The sequence below is a fragment of the Solea senegalensis genome, linkage group LG18 (assembly GCF_019176455.1).
Source record: "Solea senegalensis isolate Sse05_10M linkage group LG18, IFAPA_SoseM_1, whole genome shotgun sequence".
NCBI lineage: Eukaryota > Metazoa > Chordata > Actinopteri > Pleuronectiformes > Soleidae > Solea > Solea senegalensis.
This window is the reverse complement of record NC_058041.1, coordinates 795,679-811,624: the sequence shown is the minus strand read 5'-3', so window position 1 is coordinate 811,624 and position 15,946 is coordinate 795,679. Positions and strand designations below refer to the sequence as shown.

General features: G+C 39.8%; 1 protein-coding gene across 1 annotated transcript in view; it reads left to right on the top strand.

Annotated features, from left to right (window-relative positions):
* Positions 1 to 15,946, top strand: part of grid2ipb (glutamate receptor, ionotropic, delta 2 (Grid2) interacting protein, b) — a 36,866-nt gene that overhangs the window by 15,415 nt on the left and 5,505 nt on the right. The window contains exons 6-16 of the mRNA XM_044013721.1: positions 816 to 901; positions 3,315 to 3,384; positions 4,540 to 4,692; positions 5,320 to 5,475; positions 6,330 to 6,481; positions 6,883 to 7,014; positions 7,419 to 7,504; positions 8,303 to 8,453; positions 9,941 to 10,245; positions 13,048 to 13,803; positions 15,463 to 15,615. Coding sequence (XP_043869656.1) covers positions 816 to 901; positions 3,315 to 3,384; positions 4,540 to 4,692; positions 5,320 to 5,475; positions 6,330 to 6,481; positions 6,883 to 7,014; positions 7,419 to 7,504; positions 8,303 to 8,453; positions 9,941 to 10,245; positions 13,048 to 13,803; positions 15,463 to 15,615 — 2,200 coding nt within the window. The remainder of the gene's footprint in view (positions 1 to 815; positions 902 to 3,314; positions 3,385 to 4,539; positions 4,693 to 5,319; positions 5,476 to 6,329; positions 6,482 to 6,882; positions 7,015 to 7,418; positions 7,505 to 8,302; positions 8,454 to 9,940; positions 10,246 to 13,047; positions 13,804 to 15,462; positions 15,616 to 15,946) is intronic.

Sequence of the window (15,946 nt, the reverse complement as noted above, 5' to 3'; positions counted from 1 at the left end):
GTATACTACTATATTAGTACTAGTATACTCGTATACTACTATATTAGTACTCCATACTACTAAATACTACCAATCAACCGTCTAATGAATGAAAATTACAAACAACAAATCCAGATTTTTCACATCCTATTAAAATAAACAGCCATTTACAGAAATCACCTGGGTATTTTTTCACTTCCTGATATTTAAAAGATCAATCCATTAAAATGAATGCATGAAAATCTGTGATATACAAAAAGTAAATTTAACAAAAATTTAATTTACGAAAAGTAAATAAAGAAAATAAGTCATTTTGTAGATTTGGATTTCCCTTTTTCACAGAGCGTAGAAGCAACAGGAAAGTTTCATATTTAAAAGTTTCCATTTAATTTCAGGCATATTTCTCGAAAGTGGGACGAAGTGTTCATACGTTGAAAAATAAAAAAAAAAAAATATATATATATATATATATATATATATGATGCGTAAAACATCAGTGCAAAGTCTAAAATGTCTTTTCATGTCTAATAATCCACTTTTTTCTGGATTATTTCTAATTAAAATCATATGAAACAGTAATTTCCTGGTAAGTAAGCAGCTAGAGTCGTCATTTATGACAATTAAGCTAATAATAAATATATTTGTAGGCATTAAATTGAAGATTAAAGCGATGTTTCAAAAGCGATGCCTAGAGAAGGATCAATTAATAAAGTTTTCTTTAACTTTCTATTATTGTGCAGAACAATATTGTGTATCCGCTGACAAGTTCATGGAAGAAATACTTTTCTATTCCAGACTATAACTCTGCTGTGACTGTTTCCTCTCCTCTTCCTCAGGATTGTTCGAGTTTACAGAGGGAAAAAGAGCTTTGGCTTCACGCTGCGAGGTCACGCTCCCGTCTGCATTGACTCTGTCATCTCAGGTACTCACTGCTCATTATTATTATTATTATTATTATAATAACAAGAAGAATTTTAGAGCCTTTTAATATTCATAATATATGAAGTAAAGCAAATAAAAAGTTGATATGAATTTATTTATTGGAGGATCAAGGAGGTTACATTTACAGGAGGTATAACAGTTCTCCATTTTCATTTTATATTAAACAAATAGAGCATTCTACAACCCCACCCCAAAAATAAAAATGAATAAATAAATGTAGTTTGTTGCACAGTTCTTCAGAACAGTTTGAGGATGTACACATGGAAAACAAGCACATAACTGCATGCCCACATTTCTACAACAGTTGGTTGACAGGGCTATAAACTCACAGTTTCACAGGCTACAGTTCCCCCTTAAGGTAGAAAGTTGATATGAATTTATGAGCTGATTCATAAATCCAATCAAAACTCATGTTTCATGTTCAGCATTGTGAGTTTTGTGAGTTAAAGTTATGTTAGGAATGAGAAGAAAAATTGTAACTTCTATACATGTGCATACATTAATTCATCTATTCATTTATGCTTTTATAGTTCTTAGTGACATGCATTTTTTATGTCGGTACAATGAACGCACTCAGGCAAGTTCGTGCAAATCGCCAAAGACGGGCGCCAAATTCAAAATGTCTGACTTCCCTTTGAGTTGAGGCCGTGGTCCCAATGGACTTTTTTGTTCGTCTTGAGCTCTGACAAGTTCCCACCAAGTTTTGTGAAATTCGGTGCAACAGGTTTGGCTTGGACCATCCACGTTTTACCTTGGGGCTATAGAGCCAATATCGCATATTCACCACGCCTGACCTCCGTGCCAAGTTTCTAGAATTTTTATCCACGTTAACCCCCTCAAACCATGGAATAATAATAATAATAATAATAATAATCTGAACAGTCCTGCTCGACGCCTCCTCACTGTGTGGTGGTTCTGTGAGGGAGGGAGGCAACAGCAGACTCACCCATTCTGAGTGGGTGAGTCTGTTGTGTTGCCAGCTGCTCGGAGGTCAAAGGTGATCAGTAGGTGTGTGTGTGTGTGTGTGTGTGTGTGACTCCGAGTGCAGCAGGAAGTGCGTCTGACTCACCGTTGTTAACACGTTGTAAGGGGAAAAAAGCTTGAGAACAGACTGTGCTGTGACGCTGACACACGACAGTCAAGGCCGTGCTTCCAGGCTGATTCCAGTCGATGTTAGGTCACATATTTTCCTGTTTTTTTAAGACAATGATGTAAGCAGAGCTGAACGTGTCCTCGCTCCTTATTACGCATGTCAGATGTCACAGTTTCATGTGTTTGGCGAGTCCTTGGCGTTGTTAGCCCACAAGCGCCAAAGCCGTGCGACACTGAGCGAAGCTTGTCATAACGTTGCATTCTCACCTTGTCCAGTGTGATCTGACCAAATTTGAAGTTGATTGCGATAAAACTGGAGGAGGAGGAGGAGTTTGTTCCATTTTATCTGCTTCATAGAACAAAGCAGTTATTAAAACTGCATTATTGTGGTTTGTGAGCAAAACACAACATCATCATCATTTCAAGGTTTGGATTTTCTGGTCCAAACGACCAATTGGTGAATCAAGAAAATCGTCTGTAGAGTCATCAATTATGCAAATAAACTGGTGTTTAAACCCTAATCTACAGAATAATCTGTAGTATATGATACATTTGAACCTTCATGGTCAGAGCTGTGTGAGCTTTATGAAGCTTCAGGATTATTGCCTTTGAGTCTTTCTCCATAGATCTGGATTATTTCATAATGACCTTTTTATTTATTTTTTTTCTCCAAATATCCAGCAGTAGAATTGTTATTGAATGAACTGAATTTGCTTTGTGGAATAAAAAGAGGCAGCTTTGAAGTTGCTGTTGAGGGACTTTTTGCTTCTCAGTGAAGAGGGATGTGTGTGTGTGTGTGTGTGTGTGTGTGTGTTTGATGATGACGGCACTGCTCCCGCCCACCACCACCAACACCACCACCATCATGTGCTGCAGTGCACTGACTCAGTGGGGCCTTATGGAGGTGGCTATGGAGATGGTGGGGGTGGATTAGATTTGCACGTTTGTCTCTCATCGTGATCTGAACACGGTGTGTCTGTCTGTCTGTCTGCACGTTTCACAGGCCCCGGGACAGACAGACACTCACACGACAAACAAACAGACAGACAGACCACTGTGAGTGAGTGAGTTGACCGATGAGGAGGAGGAGGAGGAGGAGATGATGGTGGATGGGTACAGTGCAGCCGCTGCAGATTTTCCACCGCGAGATTGTTTTGACAGCTCTGTTTCCTTACGTAATGAGATTTTTGTCCACTGGGACACACAGACAGACAGAATGACGGACAGCAGTCTCAGCCTCAGTATTGTTCAGTTGATGTTAGTGCCATGATCCCATTTTTGTCAAATCTTTGATTTTCCAGACAGTCCTGCTGAGGAGTGTGGACTCAAACCCGGAGACCGGATTCTCTTCCTCAATGGACTGGACATGAGGTTTGTATTCAGTCAAAAGGATTAAAACTGGACCTCTTTTTGCAACCAATGGAGTTGCTGTTGAAATCACTTTTTTTATAACATTACTTAAGTAAAAGTCTTAAAGTTTATGACTCAAGATAATTACTTCAACATCAACTTTAGGCTTTTATACATAATTTTTCTGTTTTAATTTTGTCCAAATCCAGTATTTTTGACCAATATTTGACCAATACTGAGTATCCAATCACCTCTTCTGTACTAGGGCTGCAACGATTGATCGATTATTAATCAATTATAGTAAATGAATGTAGGTGATCTGAATGTTACGACTTCCTGAACCTGAATCTGAGAACGTGTCGTCGTGCGAGAGCGACCAGTTTATCGGAGAATCAGCCGTGGGAAAGTCCAGTGTTGTGTTGCACAAACAGCATGAATCACTCTGCCACCTTGATAGCCATGTGTAAGAACAGGACCAGCAGAGCTGTTCCCATGGTTGCCTGATGTAGGGATTTTGATTGGCGCTGTATAATTTTGCTGCTCTCTCCCTGATAATAGCACAGTGCTGCACTAAGTAGGAGGTGATTTAGAAAACAGCAGCCTGTGAACCACAGAGAGAGAGAGAATCATGTGGGAGTTCTTCTCCGTGTATTGTTTACAAAGTGAGCATGTGGTTTACAGTGTCTAATAAAACGTGCACAAGTGAGATGTTTGCAATATTTCTCTGAGAGCTTATGAATATTTATTCTCGACTCGGCTCAGCCTTTATCTTGTTGTACAAGTGAGACGAGTTTAGTTGTTTATTCACTCGATACAGCGCGGGCTTATGGTTTCGACTTGTGTGCAACTTTATCTTTACATGATTGGAAGTGAGAAGATTATATAACGGTAAATATTTCACGTTGTCAAAGTACGGGGGCTGTGACAAAGCTCGGTGTGGGAGGACGTAACGTATATCGGTGTTTCCCAGCTCTGGGAGTCGTAAATTAAGAGCTCGAAGGAGGATTAGAGCTCTATTATAAACGTAGTCTTGTCAGTTATTGGATAAATTTACAGTTTTTTTTGTCCTAAAACATAAATATTAATATTTTTCTGTCGCCAAAAACCCTAATTACAATAGATAGATGTTTATTTGAAGGGGTTGCAGTGATGTTTTATCTGTTTTCCTCTCTGTAGAAACTGTTCCCATGAGAAGGTGGTGTCCATGCTGCAGGGCAGCGGGGCGATGCCCACTCTGGTGGTGGAGGAGGGTCCGTTAGATTTCTCCTCAGACCAGACCGACGCCGAAGAGTCTCCGAGCCTTCGACCCGCCACACTGCCACGCTCCAGGTGAGAAGAACACACCTGACAATACTGATGTTTTTACACTCGTAAAATCCTTCTGTGTATGGAATTAGATTTGTGTCAATATTATCAAACAACGCTTTAAACTTTCTGTTTACAATGATTGGAATTTCAACAAACGCACTAACAAGCAAGTTTGGAGTGTGAATGTACAATTTTGGAGCGTAAACACATGATTTCGGAGCACAAATGACCGATTTCGGAGCGTAAACACATGATTTTGGAGTGTAAACACATGATTTCGGAGCGTAAACACATGATTTTGGAGCGTAAACACGTGATTTTGGACTGTAAACACATGATTTTGGAGCGTAAACGCATGATTTCGGAGCATAAACACATGATTTTGGAGTGTAAAAACATGATTTCGGAGCGCAAACGGCCGTTTTTGGAGCGTAAACTAACAATGTAGGAGCGCAAGCACCAACAAACAATTTTGGAGCATGAACGCATGATTTCAGAGCACAAACGAGTGATTTAGGAGCGTGAACAAACAATTTAGGAACGCGAGCACCAACAAACAAGTTTGGAGAGCAAACGCACGATTTCCATATATGTACTCCTATGTGTGGGCAGTGAGTGGAAAAACAACATGATGATAATATTTCACAGGTCTCCAGCCCTCAGCTCTTTGCAGTGGGTCGCTGAGATTCTCCCGCCAAGCATCAAAGTCCACGGGCGAACCTTCAGCCAGCAGCTGGAGCACCTGCTGACCATCCAGGAGAGATACACCGTCTGCAAATCTCTGGAGACTTTCTTCCAGCACCGGTCAGTAGGAAGTGCAGGGCCGCTCCATGTGTGTGTTTAACCATTCCAGAAAGTTATGAAAATTTTGAAATTCTGACATCAACATCATTTTTTTGGCGTTTATCAACTTTTAAACAAATACAACTCTCTGTTACATTCAAACCATTTGCAAATAATGACAAATGAGGTTGAAGTTTAACTGAAAACACAAAGTTACTTCCAAGAAACTGCTCAAAAAACCCCATCGCTCAACAGTTCGACAGGATAAACACTTCCTGTCCCCGCCTGCCCCTGTTCTGCCGCTGTATATACACAAACGCTCCCTCAGTCACGTGGTCTCGGCTCGTAAAGACCAAATAAAAGGACGATAATAACCTTCACAACAACATTAAATCAAACTTTAAATTCAGTTTTTTCTCTTAAACTATCTGTGACTCTGTAAACCAGAGATATGACATTCACAAATACAGAAGTAAAATGAGCTGTTGCCTGGGAAACCAGACTGATAAGGATGTTCTTAATAATCCAGAGTACGGAGCAAACAAATGATGGATAATGAGCAGGAGAGGAAACAGATGCGCTCACCTCAGCAGGAAATGTATAATCTCTCCCTGTTGTTAGCTGTGATCATATTTCCTCGAGGATGAACAGACAAATGGTGAATTACTACCTCTGCAGCACATGCAGGCGTGAAGCAGCAGGATTATAAAAGACCATTTAAATCTATTTTCCATCAACAGCCTGAGGCCTCAATACAAGCTGTTTTTCAACCCACTGTTTTTATGTGAAATTCAAGCAAAACGTGCTCTGTAATCTGCCAGATTACACAGAGGGCTGTGTTGTATTAAGATTACGGGGTTTGGTTTGTTTTGCAGGAACGTGGACACACTGATCGTGGACGTGTTCCCAGTGTTGGACACTCCTGCCAAACAGCTGATCTGGCAGTTTATTTACCAGCTGCTGACCTACGACGAGCAGGAGCGCTGCCAGAGCAAGCTGTCGCGCTTCCTGGGTTTCAAAAGCAGCGGTGAGCCACGACGGCAACACACGACCATGTCATGAGATTATCACACGTGTGCATGTGTGGGTCATTTTAGAGGTCCAGCGTGTGACGTTTAGGAGGTTTTTAGAGGCAGAAAGTGGATTTACTCAGTGCAAACAATTCATTTTAATGTCACGTTGTCGAGAAACACGACATTTGGATGAAATGCTTAAAATAGGGACTTACAAATAGTTAAATGAATAGTTAGCTTTTTAAATAGGTGAAGATAATAAGTTGTGTAACCATGACTGTTAAAAAGCAGACTTTTAGATGTATGCGTCACAATAGCATGACTTTTTTTCAGTTCAGGTGTCATTCATTCTTAAACATTGGGCCGAAATAGAAGCAAACGTAACTGAGTGCGTGTGTTTTTGTACGTTTCGCAGCCGTGTTGGAGCCAGACGGCCCCGAGCACCACCGGCGGAGCAGCTCGGTGCGCGTGACGGGAACGTCGTACCGTGGAATCACCCGAGAGAGAAGCTCGGACGACTGCATCATCGGGACTCACCTGGGAATGGGTACGCTGACTCCACAGGGACAGTGTCTTTTCCACTTACACAGGGAATAATAAAAAAAAAAGGCTTTATTAGACAAAAAAAACAGATGGAATATGGTTATGGAGACATTTATTGATGGAACATTTAAAAATGAAGCAAAGTCATTTGATGAAAAAGCTCCATATCTCAGCTGCTCTGTCACCAAATATTCCAAATTCCAGACGTCAGGTACTTGACTCAGGTTTTCACTGGTTTTCCATCACCATCGCTAAGTAACTCCTACTCCAGGAGCTTCTGCTTCCTGCTTCTCTGCGCTCTCTCTGCTCTGCATCTTCATCCTCTCACTCTCTCTTGTCTGGAGATGAACGGATGAACGGACGATGGGAGATCAGTTCACTCTTCATTCATGCTTTACTGTGCTTTAGGAATTCATGTCGATGAATCCGGGAGCCCGGAGGAGAGGCAGTCAGGAGACGGAACCTCCTTCCCCGAGTCCCCTGACCTCAGTCATGTAGGTACAACCGCAGCTCAACAGCTGCTCTGTGTGACAGCTGTTTCCTCTGCTGTTCTATTATTTAATAGCTGGATGTTTGTTACTGATATCTCTAATTCACTTGTTTCTGGTCAAAATTAATGTTTCATGTATCCACAATGACATTCTCCAGAGGCTGAGTTGTGTAGAAGTTTTTTTTAATCTGAAGTTTTTGTATCCCAGTTTTTTTAATCTCAATTCAAAGTATTTTACCCCAAATTTTAAATCCTTTTTTTATCTGAATTTTTTTTTTTAATCTGAAGTTTTTTAATCCCAATTGTTTAATCCCAAATTGTTTTTTATCTCACGTTTTTTTTTTTCACAATTTTTTGAATCCAAAATGATTTGAATCAAAGTTTGAAATATTTTTATGTTTTAAATGTTTTAATCCAATTTTTTTAATCACCGCCAGAATTCTGAGGAAAGAAAACTATCACATGTGGCCCTTGTGTCATTGTTGATATCTGAAGAAATTTTCATTTTGAAACCAATAAATGATTGAAGAATATCTGTCATAAATGTCCAGACTGGCTATTAAATTCTAAAATGGCTTCTCATAAACATTTCACATTTGCAGGTCTGCTCCACTTTACTGTAAGGTGTGATTTTTAAATTGGATTTCAGGCTTGTACTTTGTATTACTTTAAATATATAGTTTTCAAAAAACCTGTTTCTAAAAAGCAGCAGCAGCAGCAGCAGCAGCAGCAGACCTTCAAAGCAAATGTTGTGCAGCGACTTCTCTGTGCTAACCAGCGGCTCAATGCCTCCCATTCATAGATGACAGGTGTGTACACAGAGCTGGAGAACGTGTACGCAGGGAAGAGTGTGTCTCCGCTGCAGGGAGGCTCCTCTGCTGAGGCCGAGAGGCCGGGACAGACTGAGGCCTACGGCCGCTCTCTCTCCCCTCTCACTCTCCCACCTCTCACAGGTACTCTAGGGCTGACACACACTCACACACACACCCTTCACGCACACGCATGCTGTGAATGCTGACCATGTGCCATCAAAGGTCCAGGGTAGTTGGTACGGAGCCAAGTCAGGACCAACTGTATTTGTTCATTATTTAAGAAAAAGTGACTTGAAACTCCAAAAGTTCACATCTGGTCAAAGAGCTGCAACTAACCCTTATGTTCATAAAAGATCTATTTTCTTGCATAATGGATTTGTTGTTTTCTCCAGAAAATGTTGATCAGTGTTGATTTGGTTGATTTCCTAGTTATATGAAGCTGAGGAAACTGAAAATATTCACATTTAAGAAGCTGAAAGTACTCAAACCGATTAATTATGACAAAAGTTGGTCATTTATTTAGTAATTGATTAACAATTGATTAATTGCTGCAGCCTTAATAGTGTGTTCAAAGTAAATGTTAATAATTTTGATTAAATTCTGGAATTCCTCCCAAGTAAATTATTCATTTTCGTTGAAAATGATCTGAAGTTGGGGGAAAAGATGCGAAAGTGGGAAAAAAATTAATTTCTGAAGGTTAAAATAAAAGTACTATAAAAAACTATAAAAAAATAAGTTTTTTTATCCCACATTTTTTAATCACAGTTCATATTTTTTTTTTAAATCTGAAATGTTTTTAATCCCAATTTTCTTAAAAGATCTGAACATGAAACAATATCATTGTTATATAATATATATTATATTATTAAAAAATTATCAGCAAAAATCTGCAAGATCAAAACTTGAAGAGAAAAGAAATTGGAAAAAATATCGCAAAGTGTTGAGATTACATTAAATTAAAAAAAATTTGAATTTGGAAAAAAACTGAAGGTGGAAAAAATAAAAACATGAAAAAACCTGAAAAAGTGAAAAATATGATTTGAAACAGATTTAAAACAAACTCTGTATCTGAAAAAACTAAACCTCACACATCCAAATAGTTGAAAAATTTAAATGAATAATTATTTGTTTAAAATAATTCCAGAATGTAATTGAAAATGTACTTCAAATCCATTCAAATTCAGTCAAATTTCCATAATTTAATAATGAACACTTTTGTCCTTGTTGTGGCTCCTTAGACATCAGCTCAGCTCATGACTGATGCCGTGTTCATGTCATGTTCTGTACATTCATATCATTAAATTTCCATTAAAAAAACACTGAAATTAAAGTGAAAGTGACAAATGTAAGTATTTTGGATGAGTGTTGACATAAACATGGCAGCAGAACCACAGATATTTGAATGAAAGCAGAACTCATTCAAATCCCACAGTCTTTACGTGTATATACAGTACTGTACAGTAAGCCTCCAGCTCACCTACCTGTTGCCATGGTTTCCCTCTCAGAAGAAATCATCACCACGGTGACAACATGGCTGTAAAATGTCACAGATTATTTATAAATTTCTCAGCAAAGGTGACGTCTCTGATTTTCCCCGTGTGCGCGTGTGTGTGTGTGTGTGTGCGCAGGTAACCGTAAATCTGGTCTGTCGCTGTCGTGGAAGGAGCCGCTGCCCACGCCCGTCTACGAGATCCACCACCAGAGCAGCGTGGACTCCAACCCGTACGTCAGCCTGGAGAGCCCGCCCCCCGCCTCGCCGCTGCCACAGGACAGCGGCCCCAACACGCTGACGCGGTGCAAGAAGCTGTTCACGTTCTCGCGTCCGCCACGCAGCCGCGACACCGACAAGTTCCTGGACGCGCTGAGCGAGCAGCTCGGCCACCACGTCACGTCTGTGGACCACTTTGTACACGGGGAGAATGACTATGAGGAGGTGAGGGGGAGACGGGTTGCCAGGCAACCACGTCATCAGCTACATTCTTTATTTTTTTTTTACAGGCTTTGTCTTAATATTCAAGTATTTTTTAAGTGTTTTTATTTGTTTCACTCGTACGAAACAGTAACGTAACGTACAGTTTATAGCTGCGATCAATCTGTGGATAATTTTCTCGGTTCATCAAGTCCTTGTTTGGTGCACACAATGTTGAAAAAGTTAATTAAATTGGAAAAAGCGAAATTTGAAACTGAAAAATTAAATTATTTTGTAGTGGCAGAGCTGCAACTAACCATTGTTTTCAAAAAATGTCGATTGTTTCCCAAACCTCGTCCACAAACCAAAATTAATTAGATTAAATAATTTCTTTGTTAAATGGAGCAAAGGAGACTAATACTATAATTTACTATAATTGATTAATCATTGCATGAGTTGATCATATACTCAGTATTGGTCCAATATTGGCAAAAATGACTGGATTTAATACTGGAAAAATAAATAAACCCCAAATGATCCATAAAAGCCTAAATGTAACGTAAATGTCTTTAACTTGAGATATTTTCACGTTTTGTTTCCGTCAGTGTCAGTACTTTCTGTTAAGGCTATTATTTTACTGCAGTTGTTGTCACCACCCACTAAAAAAACAAAATAAGATAACCCTTACCCCTAATCCTTATGTGTACTTATTTAAGTAGAATAATGACCAAAAAAAAAACCAAAACATTACTTTACTTAAAATCCCCCAAAACTGCCATAATTAGTTTTGACAGGAAGTAGCCTGTTTGAAAGTGTGGCTACTTCTTGTTACCACTGTTATTTTACCAAAGTTGTGGTCACCACGCACCAAAACCCTTACTCCTAACCCCTAATGTGTACTTATTTAAGTAGAATAACGACTACATTTAAATATAACATTATTTTACTTAAAATCCCTAAAACTTCCATCAATTGTTTTGACAGGAAGTACCTTCTATTGACAGGAACTAGCTTGTTTTGACTGGAATTGACCTCACTTTGCACAAGTAAAGGACAAATTGGATTTCTTGTATGAATCGGGTCACGACCAGATATTGCGCGCAATTTACGTAAGGCATCATGGGTAAAAACCTAATTAGCATGGATGCTAATTCAATTTTAAGTGAAATAGTGATATTTAAGTGTAATGTGACACTGTCGTGTAATTACTGTAAACATTTAAGGTTGAGTACATTTTTGCAGACTTTATCTCATGACAAAACTGTTTCTGACTTTTTTTATAACATATAATCAGATTAGACAAAGAAACGTAGATGTTTTGTTGGTGAAAAGCAGTGAAACATTGAGTCTCAGACTATATAATGGTCTTGTTTGTTGATGATAATTATGCTCACAGTTACATTCGTGACATAAAAATATGAAAGTGTGAAGTAAGTGCACGTGTAAGTGCAGTAAAGTGCAGTCGTTGTGGTGCATAATTGCATGTTTACATTAGAGCCTCTTCCTCTCTCTAATGTACGCTACAATGACCACTTGTGTCACATGAACAGATATATCAAGGTGGTTGTCATGGTTACAGAAGAGGAGGTGTGTCTGTAAGTAAAAACCATGATGTTTTATACAGTAGAGTCTTATAATTATATAAGGTCATGTTAAGGTTCTGACGTTAAGGAAGAAGCATTTAAGTTAAGTGACGCAGATTAAGTGCATGTTTTAATCTTGGAGAGCAGCTTTATTTTATTCTTTTCTGTTGCTTATACGTTTTCTGTCCCATAAGATAAGAATAATAAATAATGAGTTATTATAATAATAAAAAAAGAATTAAGCATTTATATAGCATTTATAATTGTGTATATAGTGTATATCTTTTTTTACTTACTTTTAGGGTTTGTTTGCTTGTTTTCATCTCAAAGTTAAAAAGTGGAGGATGTTTCTGCTTTGTCGATAAAATAACGAATATAAAAAAATGACAAATATTAAAAAAAAATCTACTTCAACTACATTTATTGAATGGTCTGTCACGCAAATCTATATGTTGTATTTTAAATTTAAAAAATCATGCACAGGGTGATCAAACACTAAAGTTTTAGTGACTTAGTGGCGGCATTTATCAGTCTTATCAATTTTACACAAATACTAATGTTTTGCACTAAAAACATCAACATCACCTGTAATTATATATCGTGCAATAATCCTACATTTTTATGCCTCTTTCCACAGATTATGTTTATACAGTCAATTGTGTATATATATCTTCTAATATATAATACTTTATATTCTTGTTTTTCTCTTATTTTTTAGTATTTTGTTTATTCTATTGTCCTTTTTTTAGTGCTAACTCTTCTTTTTTGTCATTTTAGTTTTTATTGAAAGTTTTCCCTTTTATACACAGGTGTGTGTGTGTGTGTGTGTGTGTGTGTGTGTGTGTGTGTGTGTGTGTGTGTGTGTGTGTGTGTGTGTGTGTGTGTGTGTTACATTCCAAGCAATTTGTCTTTCCTGTGGTCTTTGTCACTGTTCACTGTTCTAAATATTGTCCATTTTATCCATTTTTCTTCATTAGTGCTTACTCTACTCTTGCTACTTGTTGACCTTTAACAATTTTGCTGCAATAACAAGTGAATGTCCCTGTTTAAGGATCAATAGAGTGTCATCTAATCTAATCCAAAGAATTTGGCCATTAAATCAGACAGACTCTTTAACTGGTCCAATTCTACTTAAAAAAGTTAACTTTAATTAATTATAAAGTCAGAAACATAAAGTTAAGGTGTGCTGCTCTGGTTAGGTTTTATTTTAAAGGTGTTTACGTTGTGCCCGTGCTCCTCACAGATGAGTTTCCAGGAGGAGCAGGACCTGGGCTTCATGCCTCGTCACCTCAGCAGTGGCAGCAGCGACGATCGCAGCAGCAGCGACGAAGCCTCCTCTCCCTCCTACTCCTCTGAGTCCGAACCCATCCCACCTCCTCCGGACCAGAGCCCTCCGCCTCCGCCACCCTTCCAGTCCCTCATACCGCCTCCCGTCCAGTTCACCGACCCTCTCCCGCCTGTCCGCTTCTCCCCCGAGCACATCCCGCGCAGCCGCATGCCGTTCCATCCGCACCACCCCATCATCCCCCCGCCGCCGCCTCCTCCGAGGACGCTCCTCTCCAGCCGCTCTCCTCGACACAAAGTTCTCCCCTCCAGGGAGGAGTTGGAGAAGACTCACCAGCGCTTCCAGACCTCCCACCTGAAGCACGGCCACACCCCTCTGACCTCCTCCACGCTACGCACATCGCAGCCGTCCCGCCCCTGCTTCCTGCCGCGGCAGCTCAGCCAGCCTCAGCCTCTGTGCCAGACGTCGTCCTCGCCCCAGCCTTCGCCTCAGCCGATCAGGCCGAGTCAGCTCGTCCTGCAGAGGCACCACCAGCTCCACCACCAGCACAGCTACCAGGGCCCGCTGCCGCCGTCTCTCCAGGACGACGGCGCCGCCACCCAGTGCGCGAGCCAAGGCGCGACAAAGCTCTCCAAGCCTCCGGCCACGCACTCCACCCTCCCCAGCCACAAGAAGACGTATGAGACTGCACGAAAGGAGCTCCAGTCACAGCAGGTAACACGGCAACAATATTACAATGAATAATGCATGAATTTTTCATTTTTTTTAATCTGAAATAAATTGCAGATTTATAGATTTACAGTCAAATTATAAGGAAATATATATATTTTTTTAACTGGAAAAATGAGTGAGAACCTTGCTAAATCCAGACAAATGATTTCAAACACCAACGCCACGAAATGACACAATCGAACAACACAAATTGTGTGTGCTGTGATGACAAATCACTGATCTTTGGTGCAGAAGAATGAGTAGCACACACTCCACTTTTCAGTCCGTAAACGGCAAAATAAAGTGGCAAATACATTCTTTAACATGTCAAAGACTTAAACTGGTGTAGATTTTATTAGGTGAGCCTTTTGTTAAGTGACAAAAATCAGGTTTTTCCTCAGATTTTATCCTCATTTTATCTGTCAGGATGAGCGTTTGTGTCTCTGTTTCTTCCCATTTAAAAAATAATTTTTCACAAAACTGTAAAGATTAGATACAAATCCAAAGTCAGGATTTTGATTTTCTTCTTTCTTACATATTTAAACATCCCATGACCTTCCAAATTTATCTCATTACCCTGTGCAGACAGACCCACCCCCTCAGTCTGGGAACAGCTAGATTAAATTAAATTTAACTTTAAAAAGCTATAACCTTATATAACCATATTCCAGTCATGTGAGACATTCAAGAATACTGATAATACTTCAGTTTTTAAGTGGGATTTCGAACACTTGAAATAGATTTTGTCCTGGTTGTTTTGTTAAAGTTGAAGCACCTCAGTGTCTCCGCCTGCCACTGGAGACTCTTAAAGTCGGTGTTTATTAAAAGGATGGTGCAGTGCAGCAGTAGCACTGCAGAGAACACCTAGCAACAGAGGGGGGAAAAGCAAGGATTTGGCACTATGTGTGCAGGCTAGAGTAAGACGTGTTACTTGTTTCCTCTTAAATTACACAGTTGCTGTCACTGAAAAAGAAAAAAAAGCCTTGTCAGAACAGGGAAAACGAGCTGCATCTTTTGGCAGCGTCTGCTCACTGCTGCGTGTTCCCACTGTCTACAGAAAAAACATGTCGTCTTTCTTTTCTGCCACAACAGGAATGTGAATTTAAAACAAGCAGTAGTTTTTTTGTGTTTATGTAAACAGTTGTTGTTGGGTTTAAGATGAATTGGATGTGACCTTTTTTCTTTTTTGCTGCAGCTGAATATATAAAGAAGTCATGTTTGCATGGCAACCACTGAGGCTCCAGCATGTGGTTTGGAAATGATTCAGACAGCACAGTTGGAATGAAATAACTCCAATAAGCATTTGTGTAGAAGGGAGCTGTTTTACTGGCTTAAAGGTCCAGTGTGTAACAGTTACAAGCAGAAATTTAATACACTGGCACTAAGTATGTAGTATCAGTAAATAATCACTTTAAAACTATCACGTTAGTCTGACTAAACACTAAACTATCCTGTCAATCTGACTAAAGATATGCGAAATGCATTAACTGTTTACATCCTTTTTGGTAAGAAAAGGCCACCGTAGTTCCCCGAGAGGGAAATAAAGGACCTTTGTCTTGTTGGACTTTGCAAATTCACCATCAGGGGTCACTAATTCTCACTGATTCTTACACACAAATCTTTAAAAAATGACTTATGAACATTTTTTTCCTTTTCTCCAAGGCTGGACCACCTCCTCCTCCACCGCTGCCCCCTCCCTGCGACGCACCGCCACTGCCCAAACCAGGCCACCACGCCTCAGACACCAACCACATGAGCGTGAAGAGACTGCGCTGGGAGCAGGTGGAGAACTCAGAGGGAACCATCTGGGGTCAGGTGAGTGATGAGCACTTTACTCGTAATAAAGGTGTAGTTTTACGTGTTTCTTTAATCGCTCTCGTTTGTAAAGTGAAGCATTTTAAATACAGTAAACAACAAACCCGACATGTGAATCTTCCCACTTAGGCTGCGAGTTTTCTCACTCCTCCCACGTTCATCTCATCTACTGATGAGCTCCTCTCATTGTGTCCCTGATGAGTCATGGTAGCATCAAAGGAACAGACTTGTTTTTGGAGCTTACTGTTCGTTCTGGCTCTCATCTCATCTGCTCCACATTCAATTATGGGGCCGTACACATGAAAACAAGTACAGGAGAAAATCTTGTCGA